This window comes from Castor canadensis, chromosome 7 (assembly GCF_047511655.1).
Source record: "Castor canadensis chromosome 7, mCasCan1.hap1v2, whole genome shotgun sequence".
Lineage (NCBI taxonomy): Eukaryota > Metazoa > Chordata > Mammalia > Rodentia > Castoridae > Castor > Castor canadensis.
Genome location: NC_133392.1, coordinates 150654831 through 150678153, shown reverse-complemented (window position 1 = coordinate 150678153; position 23323 = coordinate 150654831). Strand labels below are relative to the sequence as shown.

At 53.7% G+C, this 23323-nt stretch overlaps 1 protein-coding gene across 1 annotated transcript; it reads left to right on the top strand.

Moving 5' to 3' along the window:
- The first annotated feature begins 237 nt into the window (after positions 1-237).
- Padi6 (peptidyl arginine deiminase 6) lies at positions 238-20662 on the top strand. Its single transcript, XM_020170464.2, has 16 exons — positions 238-418; positions 1131-1305; positions 2322-2394; positions 4623-4690; positions 5260-5374; positions 5905-6030; positions 10310-10488; positions 10678-10781; positions 13472-13583; positions 14872-14979; positions 15198-15352; positions 16077-16233; positions 16329-16452; positions 17528-17598; positions 18915-19076; positions 20177-20662. Exons 1-16 carry the CDS (start codon positions 327-329, stop codon positions 20408-20410), a joined length of 2055 nt encoding a protein of 684 aa, XP_020026053.2. The 5' UTR covers positions 238-326; the 3' UTR covers positions 20411-20662.
- Positions 20663-23323: the final 2661 nt, after the last annotated feature.

Sequence of the window (23323 nt, the reverse complement as noted above, 5' to 3'; positions counted from 1 at the left end):
CCCAGCTGAAGGCCGGGACCAAAGCAGCCAACCTCAGACTCCCCAGCTTGCGAGTCCGCAGACACGAGCTGTGATAAAACCATGCCGAAGGGGTATCGCCCCACCTGCTGCCCTGAGCTGCCCACAGCCAGCAGGAAGCCCCGTGGCGAAAGGCAGTCACACCTGGGTGGGGGCTGAAGCCTCCCACCCCTTAACAAGGGGGTGGGGTAAGGGGGCCCTAACTCCATAACAGGGGAGGGCAGACGAGCGCCAGGGTCTTACAAGGCCACTGTGCTGAGTGAGAGCCGTGGTGTGGGCTAAGGGTAGTGAGCTCAGACAGTCGTGCCATGTCCTTCCAGACCACCGTCTGCCTGTCCCTGGACACTCCTGCCCGTGCCGTCTGTGTCCTGGGAGTGGAGATCAGCTTGGACCTCAGTGGGTGAGGCAGAGGGCCTACTGACGGGCAGGCTGGGCTGCGCTGGGCGAGGCAGGGCCAGGGTGGCACCAGCTCACCTGCCCTGGGAGTCAGGGGCTACTTTTCTGTGACTCCCTGTCCTGCCCTGTATCAAGGAGTCCAGCTTGGGGCTCTGGTCCCACCAGAGGACACTGGCTCAAGTATCTCTACCGGGTGCTTGTTGTGCGGCCTTAGGGAGGCGAGGGCCTTGGCTCTCCCGGCCCCTTGGCTGTAAGGTGAGGCTGAGGCTGGCTCTGGAGGTGGCCATGAGGTGTAGGTGAGGGAGCCTCAGTGTGGAGATGACTCACTCACAGTCACGTCTTTCCCAGGGTCCCAGCGTGGACCTCGGGTATCCTGTGTCCTGCTCGTTTTCCCTTCAGAGAGCTTTATGGATCCGCAAATGCTCTTTGGAGATGGAGTCCTATAAATAAGATAGCGCTCTGGTGACTTCTGGGCCTTGGTGGGAGGGAAGGGTCTGGACTGAGCATGTCAAAGCAAGAATAGGGGTCCTTGGATGGGGTTGTGGTAGCAGTAAGGCTGAAGTTGTTAGGACCCCAAACCTGACCAGCAGGCCTTTGAATCAGCCCCCATCCTGAGGAGGACAACATGGGGACAGCCCCTACTTTCCTGCTACCTCCCAGGCTGAGAAGGTGAGTTCTGCATCCTAACGTGTCTCCTAACGTGTTGGGCAAACCAGGTGTGCCCCCAAGAACTGTGAATCCTTCACCATCCAAGCCTCTCCGAGGGTCTGCATGGATGTCTCTGGCACGGTCATCACCGGGAGGGACACCGAAGTCTGGCGGCCCCTGTCCAATCCCATGAACGCGCTGGTGAGGATGGTCTCACCTAGCCCTGCCGTGGATGAGGACAAGGTGAGCCTAGGCTGAGGTAGGGGGCAGCTCCCTCTGCACCACCATCGCAGCTGGTGCCTCAATGGCACCAAACTTGTTCTGAAAGTTAGAACCCCCAGTACTTTGTAACACCCCCTGCCTATTCAGTATGGCACGGGCAGCAGCCTGGCCTCTGTAGTTTGAGTTTCCTCCAGGTGGTCCCAGCATGGAGCCTACGAGTGCCACCTCAGGACTTGGGGGCATGGCTGGGTGGCAGGTGGGCAGTACACATGCCCATCCACGCTCTGTGCCCATGCAGATGAATCTCTAAGAGGCAAGCAGTGTACTCTGCTGAGAACTGAACATCTCATGGGTAAGCAGTGAGGCTGTGATATGTCCCAGCTGGGCCCACACCACCTGAAAGCACCCAGAGCTCAGCCTCCAGCACCACCAGGACGGGGCAGCAGAGTGAGGCCCTCCAACCTTAGAGGACTGATGCTTCTTTTCAGAAACAGGAGGTAGCCCACAAGCATATCGAGCCTCTAGTTACTGGTTGGGTCTCTGGTTCAGGACGAAGGTCAAGGCCAGAGCTAAAGGACGGGTCCCGAAAGTGGAAAGGCTAGTGTGTGACATGTGAAATGCTGAACCAATTCTCATCCCCATCCTAGGTGTCTCTTCTCCCCTCAGTGAGCAGTTGAGCCATCAGAGACCGCTATCTCTGATGGGGACGTGGAGGACAGGATGTGACAGAGCTTGGGCTCCAGTGCTGACAGCCTAGCACCTGGCTCTGGTCTCCATGCCTCTCCTTCCCTCCTGAATGCTGCAGGGCAGGTGGCTCCATCCTGTCTGTGGGGTAGAGACCCCACTTGGAGTGGCAGTTGTAAGCCTAGAGGTAGAAGTGCTCAGAGGGGTTGTGGCATGCTGAGTGCTTAAGGGGCTTATCTACTTAGTCCTAAGCTAGAAGCTTAGATAGTGAACCATGAGACCAAGGTCAGGTGCCTTGACCTGCAGCTCTGATCTGTCCCCACGCTCACGGGTCCTGGGTGCTGTCTCCACAGGTGCTGGTGTCTTACTACTGCCCCAGGGAGGAGGTCCCCACGGCCTCAGCTGTGCTGTACCTCACCGGCATTGGTGAGTCTGGCTCCCACCAGAGGCAAGCTCAGCAAGAGGGCCAACAGGGGCCCCCCTTAATCAGATGCCTTCTGGGGCCCCAAAAAGATTCATTCGTATGTACCCACTTATATCCCTAAGCTCGGTCACCTCTCCTCCCTCCTCCTTGAGGGCTGACCTAACTTTCTGAGAATAGGAGCCACCAGAACTTCCGCGAGTTACTGTCATCTACCCTCCTCATCCCTGATAACCTGAGTTTTGCCTCTCTTACGTTCCATGGTGTCTGGTTCAAGGTTAATCTACGTTGTCTTGGGAGATCCCTTTCCTTCTCGTCCAGGAACTTCCTTTGGCAATTCCTACTGATGGAAGAAGCCACGCCCCCTCAGCCTTTCTCTTCTGGGCTGTTCTCATCAGGCCAGGACCATGCTGCAATGTCGGCTCTAAAAACGGATTCCATTACCTTTAATGTCATTCGCCTACCTCTCTGCCCTTGGGAACCAGCTATGTCCTTAGTGTCTCCTCCCTGAGTTTTAAACCAATTCTAATCGGACGTCCACCACCACTGCTCTGAGCAAGGACTCTACTCTCAAATCCAGTGGCCAGCTCCCTCTTTCTCAGCCTTGGCCTGCCAGTGCTATTCAATACAGCTGGCTGTCCCTTCTTGACACACTCCACCTGAAACTTTGGGGTCCTGCTCTCCTCCTACCTGTCCTTCCCAGGGTTCTTTGCTGGACCCTTCACCCTCAGTTGGCCAAAGAAGTATTCCAGGCTCGTGTGGTTCAACATGGCGTTTACACTACCACCCTGCCTCCGCCAGGCAGCCCCAATAAACCCCATGGGATATTGCCTAGCAAAACACAGCTTCTTGGGTATCTAACATCCCTGATCTGACTTTTCTCTACCTGCAAAACCTACTCCAGCAGCCTCCCCCACTGCAGTACATGGTGCCCATCCTCCTACTGTTCAGGCTGGTAACCTTGGTGGTGTCATCAGTCTCTCACCCCATGCCAAACTGTGAATCTTAGTGTCACCTTAAGCGTGTAACTGGAATCTAAGAACTTGCCCCTTCCGTACTCCTGCCCTGGTCCAAGTCCCTGTTCTCTCTCCGGGATCAGTGGCCATGTCTCCAGTGGGAGACTCTGGGCTTCTCTTGCCCTTCTGAGTTTTGTCTTGGCCTGGCACCCAAAGTGGTACTTTTGTAAGAGGACATCAGGCAGCACCTATTCAGTTTCAAGTCTTCCAACTGCTCTGTGTTAGGCAGATCAAAGCCAATGTCATCAATGCACATGCCACCTCTGACCTTATTCATCGCTCCTCCCCCTCACCAGTTCTGAGCACCATTGGCCTCTGCGACCCTTGTGCTGCTACTAATGCCTCTTACCTCAGATATTAACAAAGGTCCTTTTCTTGCTGCCTCCAGGTCTACTAAAATTTCAGTTAGGCTGGAGGTCTGAGTGCTTGCCTAGTATGCCCGAGGCCCTGGGTTCCATCCCCAGTACCACAAAAACCCTTCAACTTAAGCTTCCCTGATTACCTAAGCAGTAAGTGCCCCTTTCTCATAGCACTTACTGCTATTGCCATAAAGTGTGTCTACTTCCTGCCTCTGCTTCACCCTTACTAGTGTACAAAGCTCCAAAAAGACGGGGCTTGTGTCTTGCTACATCCCTAGCAGCCGGGCTCACGAGGGCACTGGGTCCCTGAGCATCTGTGCTGGGTGTTAAGGGTATGGCAGCAAAGGGCTGTGCTCACGACCCTGATGCCTGAGGGAAATGACACTTCAGATGACAAGGTCTAGGACCAAGACCAGGGTAAAGCCACAGAGCAGTCAACTACGGGAAGGGCTAGGAGGTCGGGTGCCATGGAAGAGGGCAAACCTTTGAACCTGGATCCTAATGTTCACATGGGGCTTGGAATTGCGGTGTATTGAGCCCTTCCTTTGCAGGTCTTAAAGTACAAAGATCTTTCTAGAATGCAGGGAGGCAGGCTTCCAAAGAGGAATCACCTGGGTAGAAGCCAAGAGGGATGAGATAGCATCTCAAGCTGTGAGTTCCTAGCTAGGGAGGATGGACGCGTGAACACTTTGCCTCTCTAGACTGGCTAACAAGAAACGGCCCACCTTTGAGGATGCCTTCTACGTCTAAACTGACAGTGTGCCAGAAAGGCTGGGTGACCGTGTCCTTCTTGGACAACAGCCTCTGGGCTCCATCCAGTCTATGCTATGTGGCTGAGACCTCTTCCTTTCCTCTCAGAGGTCTCTCTGGAGGCGGACATCTACCGTGATGGTCAACTCGCGATGCCAAGTGACAAACAAGCTAAGGTAAGGTTTCCTAGAGCCAGGCCCACCCCCCAGAACCATTTTATCTGACCTGCAGGGTGTCTGAGTCCAATTATTGTGCTACAAGTCAGAATGAATGAAGTCATCTTTTTTTCCTGGTACTGGGGTTTGAACTTGGGGCCTCACACATGCTAGGCAGATGCTCTACCACTTAAGTCACTCTGCCAGCCCTCAATGTCTGGCTTATTCACAGCTCTCCAGCAACACTAGGCTCACACTTAGTCTGGTTGTATGGTCAACTAAAATGGAGGGTTAGCTGCCAACCCTGGTGGGACATCTCTTCGGTTGCCTCTGTCCCCACTTGCCTTGGCACTGAAGCAAGGCAGAGGACTGGTAGCCTGTAACCTGTATTTAGTTGGCTTCCCCCCCCCTCCCCCCCTTCGCCCCGCCCCCTGCCTCTTAGCTAGCTTGTCTGGTGTAGTCCTGTGCCTCTCACTGTCCTCCAGCTCCCCAGGGCATTGGGGGAGGGCTAGGCCCTGACCTGATGGGCAGGGGTATCTGAGAATTAAAGGGCTGGCTTTTTTCTGAGCCAATGTTCCTATTGTTTGCAGAAAAAATGGGTGTGGGGCCCCAGCGGCTGGGGAGCCATCCTGCTGGCAAATTGCAGCCCCATTGAGCCAAGCCAGCTCATTGACGGGGACAGCAACAAGGTGCTCTTCTCTGAAGGTGAGTCTGCTGTCTCTGCCCTTTCTTGTTCGCGCTGCCCATCCCTGAGCACACAGATCCTGGCTGACAATCCCCTTTGGACTGATCACGTCTTGTGTCATGTAGCTTGGTGGTAGAGCCGTTGCCTAGCATGTGTGACAGCTGGGATTTGATTCCAACACATCAAAAGATGTCTTCATGCCTTAAAGCTATGTAAATGAGCGGAGAGGCCATGTGGTCCTGTGGGAAGAGAATGGGCTTTGATGTCTGGTAAGAAATGGCTACTTCCTGGCTGTGAATTGGTGTATACCAATGTCCCCCATGTTGTGTGGCCATCTGTGAAGTGGGGATAAGAAGTTGGCCTCACAAGACTGCTGAGAGACAAAAGACGACAGAAAAGGGATATAGGCATATTTTCTAGGGAACAGAGTCGGGGTGTGGCCTCGTGCACTGAGGCAGTGGGTCCTCAGTGGTCAGTCTCCATCTCTACTTCTGCTCTTCCTCCCAGTCCTGGGGCATCGGCCTCAACCTTTACCTTGTCTTTTGCTCAGAAATAAAGAATCTGTCCCGGCTGACTCTGACCGTCCAAGGCCCCTGCTGCATCTTGAAAAACTACCGGCTGATCCTCCACACCTCTGAGGACGAGGCGAGGAAGGCAAGGGTCTACTGGCCCCGGGGTGAGTGTTCTTGCCCCAGTTCCAACTCTGCAGGCCAGAGTGAGCTGTGACCACACTTCTTCGGCGAGGTCCTGGTAGAACTCTGCAGGGAACTCAGAACTGTAGGCCAGGTGCGATGGCGGCCAGACATGTGTCCCTGGGGTGCTCTGCTGCCACCCTCACCACAGTATAGGTGAGCTTTGATACCTCCAAGCCACTTCCTCCACCTCTTAACTGGGGTGATGGTACCTGTCCTGTAGGATTCTTGCGGCTGGAAGAGAAGAAATTTTAGTTGACACAACAGCTATTGCCTTACTGAGTAGAAAACATCTCCCAGTAACTCCCAACAGAGGATCCATCTACCTTCTTGACTAAGACCCCATTCTGTGAAACTTGCATAACTCAGAGGCCAAGAAACCAGAGTGGAACCTTATATCCCAGCTGGCACACGGCCAATGTCCACCTTCCCAAGAGGTAGGCAGTGTGCCCTGGCCTACAGACGGGGCCTGGGGCTCTGCTGGCTTTAGAAGATAGATGTGTCCAATCCCTGCAAGACACCGTGAACGTGTCTTGACTTGCCTAACCTGGCTCAGTGAAATGCCTCCTGATTTTCTACAACTGAGGCTTAATTCTGCTTCCAGCAGTATTAGCATGCCGCCTGCTTTTAGAAGCCACAGTCAAGCTTCAGAGAAGCAAGGGAGGATGCAATCCTCTGAGGGGACCGTGTCTATAGCCACCATTGGAAAGCAGTTTCCACCATGTCCTCATTTGTGCTTGGGAGCCTTGGCTTCCCTCCAGTGCTGCTTGTAGGCCAGAGCACACACTGAACTTGAAAATGACCTGGGACCAGCTAGCATGGAACCAGGTTGGACGGTTCCATTTCCCATGGGCTAGGAGTCGGCCTTAGAGACCTGTGGGTCGAGGGGGCTGGCACAGGTCACAGGACGATGACCCTGGGAGGTCTCCAAGTACGGAGAACTCAGCGGTAGGTTGGGCTAGAACAAGTGGTCTTTGGGAATGACCCAGGAGGCCACCAATTCGTGTAGCCTGCTGAAGACCTCTCACTTCACCTCACGTTCCATAGCAACCAATTTTCTATTATTGCAAATGCCTATTTCAGAGTCTAGGGTAGGGAAACCATGTGAAGGGTGTTAAGCCCTCCAGGTGACTCTGAAGCATGCTAAATCTTGAGTCACTAGTCTAAAAGACATAGCAAAAGATTCTGAGAAGTTTTCAGAGAGGCAGAGAGCCAGGGCAGAAGGTTCTAGAAGAAAGGGCCTTTGAGGACGGCCATGATCAACCATGGTAAACACTACCGATGGACCCAGATGACAGTGCTACCAATGGTGGGACCACTGGTGAATGATGGGGGCTCAGGTGGAGCTCAGTGGTACAGCACTTGCCTAGCAGGCATGAGGCCCTGGGTTCCATCCCCAGAACCAAACTGAAACAGGCAGGTACAGGGGATAGGAATGTGGAGGGGATTTGCCTGACAAGTACAGAGTCGGGGGCATCTAAAGAAGGGCTGGTGCAGTGGTTCAAGTGGTAGAGCACTTGCCTAGCAAGAATAAGACCCCGAGTTTAAACCCCGGTGCCACTAAAACAAACCCATAAAGATGGTGGAACACCTGAGTGCAGGTGGCGCGGATACAGTAGCGGTGGAGAAATGGGTACAGGAGGAGCAACTCTAGGAATAAGTCATACTCGAATTCCAGAAGTGGAAGAGGCAAGGGACAGGCCTGAAATGGTACTGTATGAGTAGTGCTGGGGCTGCTCTGAGATCTGGTAACGCCCTAAAATGAGGCCTTTCAGTATTGTGGCTTTTGCAGCAGCTCAGGTGTGTAGGATTAGTTTTGAAGACCTAGCTCAAATACAGCTGAGATCTTTTTCCCAGAAAAGTAGGGGTTGGTGGTGTGTGTAAGAGTGGAGATAACAATGGATGTCGGGGTCTGGAAAGGGATGGGGAGTGAGGACAGAGGGTGAGAATCGAAAAACCTAGCACTGGTATGAACCCTAACTGAAAGGGTCAGGAGTTGGCTCTGTCTTGGAGAAGGCCTCTGGGCTATGACCATTGTCAAAGGTGCTGAGGGTGACACAAAAATCAGTCATTGAAATAAGTCAAAGACCAAAATGTCCAGACGTTCTGATCTAATGTGTCTAGCACTAATGACCACAGTGATGGAGGCAAGCCAGGAGGAAGACAGTCCACAGGGGATGAGACAGGTGCAGCAAAGAAGGGGGCAGGTGGCATTACCTGATAGTGTACACTCCAAAGGAATGGTGACTCTTGAGAAAGGAGTGTGGAAGTGTCAATAAAGAAGACTCCGCCTGCCCCGTCTATGCCCTATGGCTTGTGACAAGCAGAAAAAAATGGCCCAAATCATCAGTGAGTGTTCTCAGAGAATCCTGCCTTCAAAGCCTGCCCGGGCTGGTGAACAGACAGCCAAGGGTGGGACAAGGGCAGAAGGAAGCCTGTCAAGGTTAAGGGTGGGTGGTGAGGCTGAGCTCTGAGCAGCAGCAGGGCCATCCTTTGAGGACTGAGGGCAGGAAGCGTCTAGTTCAGGTGACTGCTGGTTTATGAGGCTTGGGGCTCCCCATCCTGGTCTGTCTAATGGGGAGATGAGCCCCAGCTAGAAAAGACAAAAGATGCAAATGAGCCCGTAAGCTGCAAGCTCTGCCATTCTTGGTACATGGTCAGTCCACAGCATGATGCCTGTCCTTTGGTTTGGCTTTCTTGGTGCCAGGAATGGATCCCAGGGCTCACGTTAGGTAAGGGCTCTGCCACTGAGCTGTACCTAAATGCAACCAGTAAGGGGCTGGGAATGTAACTCGGTGGCTGAGTGTTTGCCTAGCATGCATGAAGCCCTGGGTTTGATCCCAGTACCATAGAAGGGGGAAAACTACCAATAAGAAGGTAATGGGAGGGTTAATACAGCTAAAGTGTGTGACATGACATTTTTATATATTCATAATAAAACCCATTGTCTTGTACGGCTAATGTATGGTCTAAAAAGCCAGATAGAAGACCCCTGAAGGGTCAAAAACGGCACTGAGATGGCAGGTAGGATCTTGTGGTAGGTGGACCAGGACCCCTCACCCTCCCTGCCTTGCAGTAGATTTCCCTTGAGAGGAATGGCCATGGGAGCCTGAGGCTCTGGGCCTGTAGCGGTGGCCAGCCTGTGTCATTGGAAACCCACAGCAGGCCAGCTGGCTTTGTGATGGGTTAAGAGAGCCAAGTGTGCTGGGGAAACCTGGTGGAAAACTGACTTGTTCCTCCTCCATGAGGCCTAGCACAGGGCCATTGAACACTCCAGGCAGACTAGAAGTGTGGAGTCGGGAGTTTCCCAGCTGGCCCAGCAGCAGGAGGACTGAGGCCCAGCCGATGGCCAGAATCTGGAGGTCACTGTGGCCACAGCCAAGAGGCTGGGGAACCCAGCCTAGTGACTGACCTGGGGATGGCCAGGGGCATCTTCATACTGAAGGAACTGGAGACCCAACGAGGATGTGGTGTCCAGATCTCTCCAGGTCTTAGTGGTTGGGGTAAACCCAGCTAGGACCACCCAGAGCTAGAATCCACCCACAGGCTTTACGCAGAAATGGCTATTGTCAGACAGCAGCTGCCCAGTCAAGAATAGGTGAGAAGGACACAGGGGGTCTGAGTGACCCAGTGGGGGAAACTTGGTTGCCTGGGATCAGGTGACCTCCAGAGATAGAAAATGTCACTAGTTACCCAGAGACAACCATGGAATGTGGCCTCTGGTCTTTTCTATGCATGGATCTGACCTAAGAAACTAGAATAGACTTCACAGGGGTGGGCACGAGAACCCCGCATTTCTTCAGAACTCCTCCCCAGAGGTGGTATCTCTCTTAGTTGCTTCTCAATGACTGTCCTCATGTTGGTGTCTGATTTTTCTAGACGAGGATGCCAAACTCCTTTCATAGAGCCTTTAGGATTTTATTATTGTCTCCCTAAAGTTGAATTTGTGGGTCAAACATGGGATCACCTGCTATGAATCTCTGCCCCAAAGTGACCCCTCAAATGCAGGCATTCGAATCCCTGACTCCTGACACATCCCAGGCCTTCAAAGCATGGTGACACATAACTGGCCCTTGTTTATGAATAACTGCTTGTCCCCTGAGCCCAAAGCCCTAAACACAGGAATAGACAAGCTTGTTCCGCTCCTGCCTGCCTGGAACTCAGCCCAGCTTGTGGCACGAGGTATGAACCAGCATCCCAGTCATCAGATGTGGTGGCCAGAGGTAGGCTGCTTGAGTAGCTGGTTGTCCCTTCTCTCTCTAGAAGATACCTTTTGTACTTTTGAGCTGGTGCTGGGGCCTGGCCAGCGCTCCTATACCCTGGCTCCAGCTGAGAACCACAGGAAAGAGACCTTCTATGTGGAGGCTACAGAGTTCCCATCTGCCAGCTTTTCAGGCCTGATTTCTTTCTCTGTCTCCCTGGTGGAAGAGTCTCAAGATCCGGTAGGTTGCCAAGGAGGCGGGGTACCCTGGGCAGCAGGTGTATGAAAATATCTCCCGCAGCTGGGTGGAGGCTGGGGAAGGCACAACTGGGCAGTAGAGCCAGGGTTTCTGCAGAATGCAGAGCCAGGGGAGGGCCTGGCTAAACAGCTACAGGCCTCGGGGGATAAAAGACAATGCCTTATGTTGCAGTTAACACCAGAGACCCCGATATACAAAGACACGGTGGTGTTCCGGGTAGCTCCTTGTATCTTCACCCCCAGCACCCAGATGCCTCTAGAGGTGTACCTGTGCAGGTAAGGGACCCTCGGGCTGCATGGGCCGGCAGTTTTCATGGCAGACACTCCCCTTATGTGTGCAGAGTGGGTGGGTAAAGATGACTAGAGGCTTGCCAGGAGACTGGACCCCTCCACCCAGGCTCTGGACGTGCCTTCAAAGCATCCTGCAATAGGTATCTGAGTGTTCCCAAGGCTGGGGTAGAGCAGTGAACCACGTGGTCCCCCACTTAGATTTGGGGTCAGACAACATGATCTCAGGTAGTTTCAAGATTTACAAACGGGAAGAAAGGAGAGGTAAAAACAAAGTGTTCCAGGCACAGTGAGGTGGCCCAGAGTCAGGTGGTAGGGAGCAAAGTATCCACGGCCTAATGGGTGAGGATAAAGTCTGAGGCAACCCCAAATACAGAGGCCTGAGGCCAGCTTTATGGGAGTGCCTGCAGGTTAGGGGGTAACTGCCTCCCCAGTCATCACCCAGGTGCCTTGGCTGCTTGCAGTCTTATAATGCTGGCTGTGGGAGTAGCATCTCTGCCTTCATGAAGCCAGGCCCTAGGAAGGGAAAGAGCCAAATTCCAGGAAAAAAACCTGCCTGTTTGTCACTGCTGGGTATACAGAAGTGTTCCACCTCATGTGGCAGTGGCCTGCAGAGACCTGGGGCCACATTCGGCTGCAGGATGACCAGCCAGTGCCTCTGGCTATGTGACCACATGAAGGGGGGGTGACAGGCTGGAAGGGGGCACAACCAGTGGGAACCCACCAAGGGTTTTGTCTGCAGTCTCTGGCCAGTGGGAAAGCAGGATGCAGATGAAAGGCAGGAGGTCTGCTCAGACAGGGGTGGGGAACACAGAAATGGGAGGCAGGAGTGATCTGAATGTGGCCTTCCTGTCCTGCTCTGCCCCACACCCACGTCAGCTCCTCCAGCTCCATACATGAAGGTTGTTTGAGGTAGCAGACAAAGGACAATGCTTGTAGAATGATTCTGCAGAGAAGGGACACGGATAAATGGAGAGACAAGTGGAGGAACCCGATACATGGATGAGTGCCTGAGTCCATCTGGCTTCATGGCATAAGGATGGCACACCACTGTCCGGATGGAAATGCTGGTGGGGTTGTCTTTGGTATCTGTTAGCAAAATCCCATCAGCCTTTCCCTGAGACACTACCTGCTCATCCCGAAAACTTCAGTACCAAGGACTCACTTCTGGTGGTAGTTCAGGGAGACCCACTGTTCAGTAGCTTGAGTTTTAGGGAGGAATACTGAAATGTTGAACCTGACCGGGATTGGAGCCTAGTCAGGCAGTAAGTCCGAGAAGGTCAAGGATATAGCCATGATGAGGCACCAGAGAACCCGCACTGGGTAAGGAGGAAGGTGAAGAGACATAGGAATAAAAGGAGTGGAAAAGCTGGGTGGTAATACAGCCCTGTAATGCCAGCACTTGGGAGACAGAGGCAGGAGGATCACAAGTTCCAAGTCAACCTGGGCTACATTGTAAGACCCTATCTCTAAAATAAAATAATAATAAAAAGCCAGTAAGGTCCAGCAGCTGGCGAAGGACTGGAAGGGCTATGCAGGGAGGACAGAGGTCATGGGGAAGAGACATCAGATGAAGATTTTGGAGGTGGTGTGGCTATTGGAAGAGGAGAATGAGGTAGAGGAGAAAAGATGACCTCAAGTCAGGGATAAGGAGTCGTGGTATGGGCGGCCCTTCTGGATGGTGTCACTAAGGATGGTAGAGCAGTATGGGAAGCTGAATGGGAGTCGGACTAGAAGAATGACTAGTTGGGGGGATGGGCAGCTCATGCCCTGGCTGAAAGCTTGAAGATCTCCACCCCTCCCCCAGGCCCAGTGCAACAGAAAAAGCTCTTCTGTGTGAAGGCTGCTGGAGAGCAAGGGCCACAGGTTTCAGGACAGGAAGGGAAAAATCTTGGAGTTCATGGGATTTTACTAACAGATACCCCAGACACCAGACCTTTTTGCCGTCTTTTGTATCTGAAGACGGGGTGCTCATTCAGACATCCATGGGAACTCTGGTCTTCAAGGAAACTCGAGCCCCATAGGGGTGGTATTCAGACACAGCTTGACCCAGCTTAGCCATGGTGGAGACCCTAGAAAGTTCTTTGGAACAGTTGCATAGGACAGCAATGTAAGCTTTGGGCCTGGAACTAGACTAGGGTCCCAATTGTGACGCTTCCTGTTAGTGTGACCTTGCTGATGTTTGACTCCTGAGAGCCCATTTGTTTGTAAAACTGGACAGTCTTGACGTTAATCTCAAACACTATTGCCCAGCTTGCTCTGTGGATCCATGAGTGTGGCATTGTGTGTGACAGAACTAAGATTCCAGGGTTCAAGACCTACCAGTGCCCTATCCACAGAAATGACTGTTAGCCATCTCAAGAGGCCATGCAGTCTTTTCTTGGGAAAGACGGCCCCTTCGGGGAACAGTCAGCCAGACCTGTGGGTGCACCGAGGCAGGAGAGCCTGGGACAAGGGTAGAGGGCACATGCAGGGGGTGACCAGAGAATCGACAGGAATAGGCTGCCAAGGGTGAGACCTGGGCAGGACTGACCCTGAGCGAGCAGCCAGTGCCCCGGGGGAAGACACTCACTTTGCTCACCACTGGGCAGAGGAGGCCCACTCCCCTGGGACAGGGACATCATAAGTAGCGGGAGAACCTGGAACGCCTCGCCAGAGCCAGCTTTATCTCATGGCAGAGAGCTCCAGCTACAGGGTTTTGTGAACACGGTGATGGAGCTGAGTGAAAAGAATAACGTTCAGGTGGCATCTGTCTACGAGGACCCCAACCGCCTGGGCAGGTGGCTCCAGGTAACCCTGCTCCTGGGGAAACCCACCTGTGAGGGAGGGGCAGGGAAACATAGCATGTACATCAGACCTTCATGGCGGGCCTTGTGGAGGCAGGTTTACATGTAGGACCTCACTGGAGGCTCAGATGAAGTGGTCACAATCATTATGAAATTTTATAGCCCAGTCCCCTTCCCATTCTAGAATATAGGTGTTCAAGACCACAGACCACCTGAGGCTCTAAGTGCTCTGAGGGTCTGATGCCTTCAGCTGTGGGTATCAGAGCTGGGTTGAGGCTCTGGGGTCATGTCTGGCTTAGTTTCGAGTGACTGCTACATGCTGATGTGCCACTAAGGCTAGAGAGAAGGCAGGATAGGACAGGTGCCCCTGTGCCAGCAAGGTTTAGACAAAACTGGGCAGTCCAGGCAGTCAGGAAGTACTCAAATGCAACCTAAGAAAATGGGACTGCAAAGACTGAGAGTGGGGTGGCTGATGGAGGTGGGAGCCCTCAGGCAGGAGTAGCTACCATGAAGGTCGTGATGTAGGATATGTATGGAGGACTAAGGAGCAGAAGGGCTGCTGTGGCTGTGTTACGATGAACAAGGGTCAGAGGTAAGCAAGAGCTATGCTACCCACATGTTAGAAGCTGTTCACATCACAGTAAAGAATAAACAAATCCACTGTAAAGTGGGATGACATTGAAAAGCATGAATCTGGAGTAAAAGGTTGACTTGGGTTTTTAGAAGACCCACCCTGGCCAGGTGTGGTGGTGTATACCTGTAATCCCAGCACTCAGCAGACTAAGGACTACAAGTTCAAGGCTAGTCTTTTTACCTAGCAAGACTGACTCAAAACAAGATGGGTGGCTCAAATACAGGGAAGGTGGGGGAAGGACTGACTGTAAGGCATTGTAATGATGTGGGAAGAGACCATGGTGGCTTCCAGAGATAAAGGTGACTCAGATCACGAGGTAAAGCCGACAAGGCTTGTCAATAGGTTGGGTGCAGAAGAGAAAGAAGGCTCTAGACAACTCAGGTTTTAAGCCTGAATAAAGCAGGTCAGGGAAAGCCTCGAGGGAGCTGGAGTTTTGTGTGTGGGGTACTGGGGATTGAACCCAGTAAGCACTCCTACCACTTGAGCCTTGCCCCACCTCCTGAGATGGGTTTTGAGAACTGTAGGAGTTTGGTAGGAAGAAGCAGGGTCTTTTTGTACCACTTCTGGAGGTGGCCCACGTTCAGGGAGGTGAGCTGGACAGAGGTAGATAAAGCAGCTGATGGAGCAAGACCTCATGACTACCTGCTGTCTCCTCCAGGATGAGATGGCCTTCTGCTACAGCCAGGCCCCCCACAAGACGGTTTCCTTGCTTCTCGACACCCCTCGGGCTGCCATGCTGGAAGACTTCCCCATGAAATACTCACTGGTGTGGGGCTTGGTTTGCCTGATCTGGATATAGTCCAACCTCTCGGGCCGGTGCCTTCACAAGTGAAATGGTGCCAAAGGGGGAGGAGTGGGGTTCAGATGGCCTCTGGGAAGGGGATGTGAGTCTACCTGACAGTACAGATAGGCTAAGCCCCAGTCTTGCTCCTATGTAGGCCTAAGCCCTCCTAACGCTCCCTGCCCCCTTGGGTCTCCTTCCAGAGCCCTGGTGTTGGCTATGTGACCCGACGTACTGAGGACCATCGGGTAGCCAGCTTGGACTCCATTGGGAACCTGATGGTGTCCCCACCTGTCAAGGTCCAGGAGAAAGAATACCCCCTAGGCAGGGTCCTCATTGGCAGCAGCTTTTACCCCAGGTGAGTCAAGATGCCAGAAGGTGGCAGATGCCTTAAAACCAAAGGAAAGGACTCTACTGACTCTCCTATAACTTCAGCCCATCTGCTCTGGACCAGTTCTTAAACTGTAACCTAAGGATACTTGAATCTCTGGTTTACATGAGAAACTAAAAGCAGACTGCTTTTTGGTGACTCTAGGAATTAAAGAGAAACAGCTAAATGTAACTAGGCACCTGTTGATATAGCGGGTGTTATTTCCACAAAACGTGGTTAGATTTCTTGGTAGCCATTAATCTGAAACCAGCTGGTTCTATGTCCTGGACTTTGGTCTACACAGGCTCACTTGGCCTAGTTCTGAGTTGGATGAAAGTAAGGGATTCCAAAGCCTCCCCATTCCTAGGGACCAGCCACCTCCACCCAGGGGCCAGAGCTGCTTGAAGGTAGCGGGTAGCCCACTTGGGTCACACCAGCTCAAGGGCTATTCATTCTGTGTATTTGTGGTACTGGGGTTTGACCTCAGGGCCTAGCACTTGCTAGATAGGTTCTGTCCACTTGAGTCACATTTCTAGTCCTCTTTGACTTGGTTGTTTTTGAGATAGGGTCTTGCATTTATGCTTCCTGCCTAACTTCCTGTTGAGATGGGGTCTTGAGAACGCTATCCATGCTGGCTCTGAACCAGTCCTGACTTCTGCCTCCCAGGTAGCTGTAGGATTACAGGCCTTGAGCTATTCCATCTTCCTTCTAGTGCAGACAGTCGGACCATGAGCAAGAGCCTGCTCGACTTCCTCTGCGCCCAGCAGGTCCAGGCACCTGTGGAGCTCTTTTCGGACTGGTTAATGACTGGCCACGTGGACGAGTTCATGTGCTTCGTCCCAGTAGATGACAAGAGTGAGAATGAAAAAGTATGTCTGACCTTGTCCTCCACATCTTCTGCCAGAGAGCCTCAGAATCTCCTTGAAGGGAGTGCTAATCTCTGACCCTGGTTCTCGGTTCCCAGGGCTTCCGGCTGCTCCTGGCCAGCCCTAGTGCCTGCTATGAGTTGTTCCAAGAGAAGCAGAAGGAGGGCTATGGGGACGCAACTCTGTTTGAAGAGGTCCGAGCAGACCAGCTCCTTTCCAATGGTAAGGGAGCCCTTCCACCTGGTACCTTTCTAGATTGTCAGCCTTTCCTTGACCACCCTTGGTAGTAGGGATCGCCATGTTGGGGCACCTTGCACCAGGGGGAGCTCTGCCAGAACTAGGTTAACACAGGATCAGGAGCTGCTTAGACTGGATGCAGAGGGGACATCATTAGCAAGAGGCCCCTAAATGGGTTGGGGGAAGAGCTGATGCTATTGTCTGACTTTCAGGGAATGTTGGGTTAATACCTGGCATTGTGGCTTCCTGGGTCTCCCATTTGCTCCGAAGGAACCACAGAAGTGGACAGATCATGTGGCTGGTGCCATGTTCTGACCTAAATCTGGTGGGCACACAAAAAGGAACTTTTCTAGAAAGGGGGTGGGGGTGTTGAGAAGTTCTCTAGGCCCTCAATATCCAAAGTGTGGTCTGATGACCAGCAGCTTCAGTGTCACTGGAAGCTGGGTAGAAACGTAGATATCCACCCCATCCTAAACAATGGCCTCCAGGGTGGGCCCAGGGGCCTCCTGGCCACAGCACAATAGGGGGTGGTATTTACTGAGAATGGAGCACACACCACAGGTCAAAGACTTTGTGCCTGAGTTGAGCATCCCTTTCCAAAGACAGGTAACGGAGGAGCAAGGTTAATGTAACCTGTTGATTACAGGAAGAAGGTAGCCAGGTATACGATCAGGTAGTGTCTGTGGGGGCCAGCCGAGGTGAATGGGGGACTCCCGCTTGCCCTCTGCATTGCTTAGCTCCACGGGGCAGTGCTGCAGGACAAAGGGGCCACATGGGTACAGTAAAGTCGAGACCAGTAGCTGACTAGTCATTGGATACTGGCCCCCCACAACTGTATTCGGGGCTGCTTCCCTTAAGCCGGGGAGAGTGCTAGTGGCTACACGTCCTCCCTTGGCTTTCTGATGTGGACTCTGCTCAGATATGGCACTGCACCTGGGGTGGGGGAAAGACCCTGGAGACTAGCCAGGCCACTCACCTTAGTCACTAGCTCAAAAACGTATCCAGTTGGCTGTGTTGGCTCTGACCCCCAGGCCTGCCTGTTCTCTCCTCCTCCCTACAGGACGGGAGGCCGGAACCATCAACCAACTTCTAGCTGACAAAAGCTTGAGAAAGCAGAACGACTATGTGGAGGTAGGGCCTGGGGTGTGGGGACTCTTCCCATGGAGGAGCTGGTAGTGCGGGTTCTGCAGGAGGGTCCTGACCCTCCTGATAGGGGTAAGGGGCAACAGCCAGCGCCCCTCTCCTCCAGGCGGATACAGGCTCCAGGGATAGGATGTGCCCAACAGGGATGACAGGAGGTGGCATGTCAGGCTGCTTTGCTTGGCTGGTTTCACTCATGTCAGAATGAGGGTCAGGACTACCTGCCTGGCTCTTTCTAAGCCAGAAAGGCTCTGGCAATCTGAACCAGTTCCTGAGAGCGTATGGTGGCCTAAATGTCGTAGATGCCTCACTGAGGTCCCAGGGGTTGGCCCTACAAGGTGGATCCTATCTAGCATGTGTGGACAGGGAGGCTTGGACAAAAGGTCTGAGATGAGATGTAGCTGGGTCTGAATTCAGGTGCCAAGTTCTCATTCTCACTGTGCTACTCGAGCTGCCTGGTGTGTGCTTCCCTCCCAGGGGACAGCACCAGAGCTCAGATCCCCCTGGCGGAGGCCAGCCACTCACTTCTTTGAGCTTTTATCAGACATGGAAATAAACCAGGGCCTTCTCAGGGCTCCTGGATGAGGTGGCCTGTCACAGCAGCCTGAGAAAGGGGGCTCAGGATCTCTAGCTCCCAGAGCTCTTGAAGGCAAATCACCAGCTGCAAGAAGCAGGGTCCCAGGAGAGTTTCCAGCTTCCAGGAAGGGAAGCCGAGGTGTAGGGAAGGATCACTTCTTGCTGATCACTTCATGGTCAGCATACCGGTTTTGCTTACTGGATCCTTGTGGCTACTAGGTGAGGTGCACTGGGCCCTGACCTCTCTGCAGAAGCAGGGAAGGCCTTCTGGCCCAACAGGGTGTGGGGCTAAGCTAGCATCTCAGCCCCTGGTCATGGGTTTGAGTCATATTTCAAGATCAGGGGTATGACCAGGTGTTGGCTTCAGCTGCTCTGAGCAGCTTCGGTCTCCTTCCTGAGGAGTAGGCCTGGGAGCTCCCACTTACCCTCTGCATTGCTTGGCTCCACTGCACAGTGCTGAAGGACAAAGGGGCCACATCGTACAGTAGAGTCGGGACCAGTAGCTGACTAGCCATGGGATACTGGCCTTGAGAGCCCAGACTCTCTTCCTTGGAAGAAGGAAACTGGGCCCTCTTTTATGGGAATGCTGTCCTGGCCTGCAGGACTCTGATACAGTGAGGAGTGAGATGACAAGTGCTGTAGACTGTTGTGCAGCCTTGATGTGCAAGGAAGCAGGTGTCCTGTTCCTAATGTGCTCACTTCATTCCTGTTCCCTCCTGCCTACCCCACAGAAGTGCATCTGCCTGAACCGTGCCATCCTGAAGAAGGAGCTGGGCCTGGTGGAGAAGGACATCATAGATCTTCCCCAGCTCTTCTGCCTGGAGCAGCTGACGAACATCCCCTCCGACCAGAAGACCCCAAAACTCTTCGCACGGCCTTATTTTCCTGATGTGGTGAGGGCCACTTGGCAGCCCTGGTTGGGGTGGGGGTCTGCTCGACCCACACTGCTGGTGCCTTGCTGGCCATAGTGCTCCACTGTGGGGGTCAGTGTGGGCAGTAGTGCCTATGAGGAAGTGAGATGGGTTCCTCCTCTGCTCCTTACTAGGACAGGAAACTGTCTCAGGAATAGGGGAGATGGGCCTGAGGGCTGGGGCACTCTCAAGGAGTTCCCAGTGGCCAAAGTGCTTCCAGGGCTTCAACTAGCTTGGCCTCAACCTGAAGGTACAGACCTCAAATGGGGAGGGGCCCCTTCAGACAGGGAACTGTACTACTGAGCCAGCTGCTGGCAGAGACCTTGGGAAAGTTTCCCAAGGGAGTCCCCCAGTCCTGTCCCTAGGGTCCGGAGCAGCAGTCTCACACACGTAAAGTAACACTATTCTAGACAAGTGAAAATCAGGAGGCTGGGAACCAATGCAGACCCCTTCTAGGCGGAACCTATGGCAACAGTGACTGACATCTACCTTCCTCCTGCACCAGTCGTGACCTGTCATGTTGGGGTCTAACACACATTCCTAGGATTTGCATCAATGCTTTAACCACTGTACACCTCCCCTCTGGGCTCTAGGAAAACAGACCCTGCACGTGCCAATGACCATGTGGGTACCACATGGCCCACTGAGCCCTTGGAAACAGGTGTGAATAGTGGCAGCAAAACTTCAAGGCAGAGTTGAGACAGGAAAGAAGTCAATGCAGCTGAGGTGGGGAGAGCATTCTAGCAGAGGCAGTAGGACTGTGCACAGCTAAGACTAGGCCAGAATAACTGCAATATACTAGAAGGAACGGGGAAGTCAGCGGGGCCGATGTTGGCCACACAACTCTAGTTTTGCTACTTGAGAAACACTGGGATCCACAAGTTGATTTACTTTTTGCTGAGATCAGTGATGTTTGCATGAGCACAGGCCTGGGGAGAGGTTCTGGCTGTTACCTAGCCAAGCCTTAGTAGAGGCGGCTGGATTTTCCCTGTACTTAGCCCCGTGGCACACCACAGTTGGAGGGGTAGGGGATTTTTCCACATGGCTCTGATCCCTGCCCTCACGCCCGATCCTTCTCGCAGCTGCGGATGATTGTGATGGGCAACAATCTGGGGATCCCTAAGCCCTTTGGGCCCCAAATCAAGGGTACTTGCTGCCTAGAAGAAAAGATCTGTCACTTGTTGGAGCCCCTGGGCCTGCAGTGCACTTTCATTGATGACTTCGACTGCTACCTGACTGACATCGGAGACTTCTGCGCCTGTGCCAACATCCGCCGGGTGCCCTTTGCCTTCAAGTGGTGGAAGATGATGCCTTAGTCTCGGGTCCTGGAGCTGACCTCGGCATCTGCACGCAGAGCCATTATCACCATGCAGCAACGGGCCTCTGGGCCCGGTGGGGGCACTAGGCTTAAGGCAGCGCACCCCTTCCTTGCCCTGCTCACCCTTGTCCCTGAAGATCCAGTAGGGTGGCAAATGCCACCACCTTGAACCTCCTTGCAGGGGAAGGGGGAGATGGAACGTGGTCTTCACCTGAGTTTACTTCAGAGCCAATAAAGCTCTAGCCCTTCAGAGTGCATGTTGGCAACCGCCTCACCTTGGTGAAGGGGAAGAGGCCCTGCTTCCGACAGCGGGAGGAGATTGAGTTGTCGTTCCTACTCCAACTTTTTGTGGTGGGAAGTGGCTGGACTGAGGTTATTCCAATGCTGGGTCCAGACCGCAAGGCAGGCCCAGACTAGCTGTCACACAAAGCTGCAGTGCTCACTTCAGAAGCAACGCCTGTCTCTGGGTGCCTGACTGCCCCATGTCAAGGGCAGAGATGCGATGGGAGTGAGGGGTTCCTACCCTGCTGTTCCTGCGGTGGCCCCTTCAGGACACCCGAATGCTCAGCAGGTCTATGTCCAACGAGAGGCAGAGCTGGGCCTACAACTAGCCCTGATCCCAGCGCAGGGGATGGAATTATGGGAGACGGGCAGGGACCTGGCCCTTCTCTGCCACTATGTGAGCAGGTCCCCATCCTAGACTGTCCCTGGCTACCCAGCTCTGCAGTGGGTCCCCTACCTATGTTCCCTCAGCATCAACAGCCTGTGAAGGGCAGACCATGTGCTGCTGGGTTCCCAGCCTGCAGAATGGGATCTGGTCTCCACAAGCTGAGGGTGAAAATGGGGCCTGTGCAGCTGGCACAGGACCAGAAGGGCCGTGACCTGGCAGGGCATGGAGCAGCTCATGTAGGGACTTCAGGAACCTATGAGAGGCTCTGTTGTCCCACAAGAGACCCACTGACCCAACTTGCCCAAGGTCATGCTCACAGAGATTTACTTGGGCCACCCCAGGGCAGTGGGAGCTGAGGGTGGCCGAATGCAGGGCGGAGGAGCTGGGTGTTGGTCAGGTGCCGACTGCAGGTTGGGTATGGATTTGAATCTCGGCTGCTCTGGCCTTGGCCATGTGCCCAGGCCCACTACTTGAGCAGTTTATCAACACTGTCTTATCTGCATGTGGGCACCCAGTTTGTGGCCCATATGCTACAAAGCTTTGTTTTATTCATGGCTGTGTCTCCAGCTAGCCTGGGCTGATACAGTACAGGTCTTTAAATCTTATAGGTGGGAGGGAATAGATAAGCAACTAGGTTAAGGCTGCCACATGAACCAACCTGCACTTCCAGAAAAGTGGGGGAACTTTAGGGATCCCTGCTGGATTCTACACCTGGAACCCACCCGCCTTCAACCAAGGTCTGAGGGGCAGACGGGCTGCTCTGATGAACCCAACCAGACCCTCACACAGGCTTCTTAGGCTGGCCCTAGGCTCTTGTCCTCACCCTAAGGGTCCCACGGGAGCCCTTGGTGGGCTTAGCCTTTTGCTCCCTGGTCCCTGCTAGCAATATCCCCCCCTCCCGTTAGCCTTTCCTGACAGCAAACACCTAGGAAAGGCTGGTGGTTGTGGCCAGGATTCTGTTGTAAGTTTCTTTAAACTGGGCACCAGCAATTAAATGCATCAGGACAGACGGCTACTGCCGACAGACCTGGCCACCCAGGGCTTGGCCCCTGCTGACCCATGTCCCACCTGCCGAGGTTATTGGTCACTTGGCACCTTGCTTGCATGCTCTCCTTTGAGAGACTTGTAAGACTAAGGGCCCTGGCCTCTGCTTCCTCGCCAGTGTCGTGGGTGAGTGCAGAGGTGGTCTCTGGACTATGAGAACTCAGGCCATCTGTAAGGCCCTAGAAAGAGGCCTGTACAGGTATCCGGAGCTGCCTTCACTCCCCAAAGTTGGAGATACTGTCTCTGGGGCAGAGAAGAGCCTTGCCGGCTCCCGCTGTGTCCCACTGGTCTCCCTGGCCCCACAAATGGGCAAGTGATCCCTGAACCCTATCTCTGGTTTAAGGCGGCACCGCCCACCCAGTGGGTGTGGACAGGGCACCTGGGAGGGGAGGAGAGTGCAGCTGAGGTCACAGATCTCCTACACAACCCCCAAAGGCCATCTAGTTCTTACACCAAGCCTGGTGCCCGGGATGCCTGCACTGGCAAAACCCCCAACTTTGCCTTTTAACAGGTTCCTACTTTGCCCCATTTGTGGCACCCCACCACACTGAACCCCTGGTCTGTGAATGCATGCCTGGGATCTCCAGCTACTACCCTCTAGTGCAGTCATCCTCTGGGTCCCAGGGTCCTGTGTGAGCCTTATCCCCACCTTACCAAAGTGGGTGTGATGTGGGGATAGGTTCAGAAGCCCCAGGAGGGGGGCAGGACCATCCAGGCCCCATTCTGCTCTTCCTTAGGATCTAGTAACTGTTGAGGACTAGCTGGCAAGGCTGGCAAGTGGCAGCAGCTCTGTGAGGTCACTCCCACCATTGGCAGCCAGCACAGTGGCCCAGGCCCATGCCACAGCAAGACTGCAGACGGCTCCCCGGCAATGCCAAGACTATACAGGACTCCCCCCTCCCCAGAGTGGATGAACTATGGAGTGGCGAGGAGGGTCATTGGGGCCTTTCAGCCAGGGGTTCCAAGCTATCCACGAGACTTCCCACTCCCTTCACTGCAGACAGGGTCAGTTCATGTCTGCATGTCACCCTCTGTGAAACAGGAAGAAATGGTGTGGGTGACAGCTAGGACTGCTGCTCCACTCACTGATTCCACAGACCAGGCTCTGAGCAGAGGCCTGCTTCCTTTTCTAGGTAGGCCAGGCCTTTGGGCACAGGACCTCTTGCCCCTTGGTGAGCAGCTGGCCACACTGCCCTC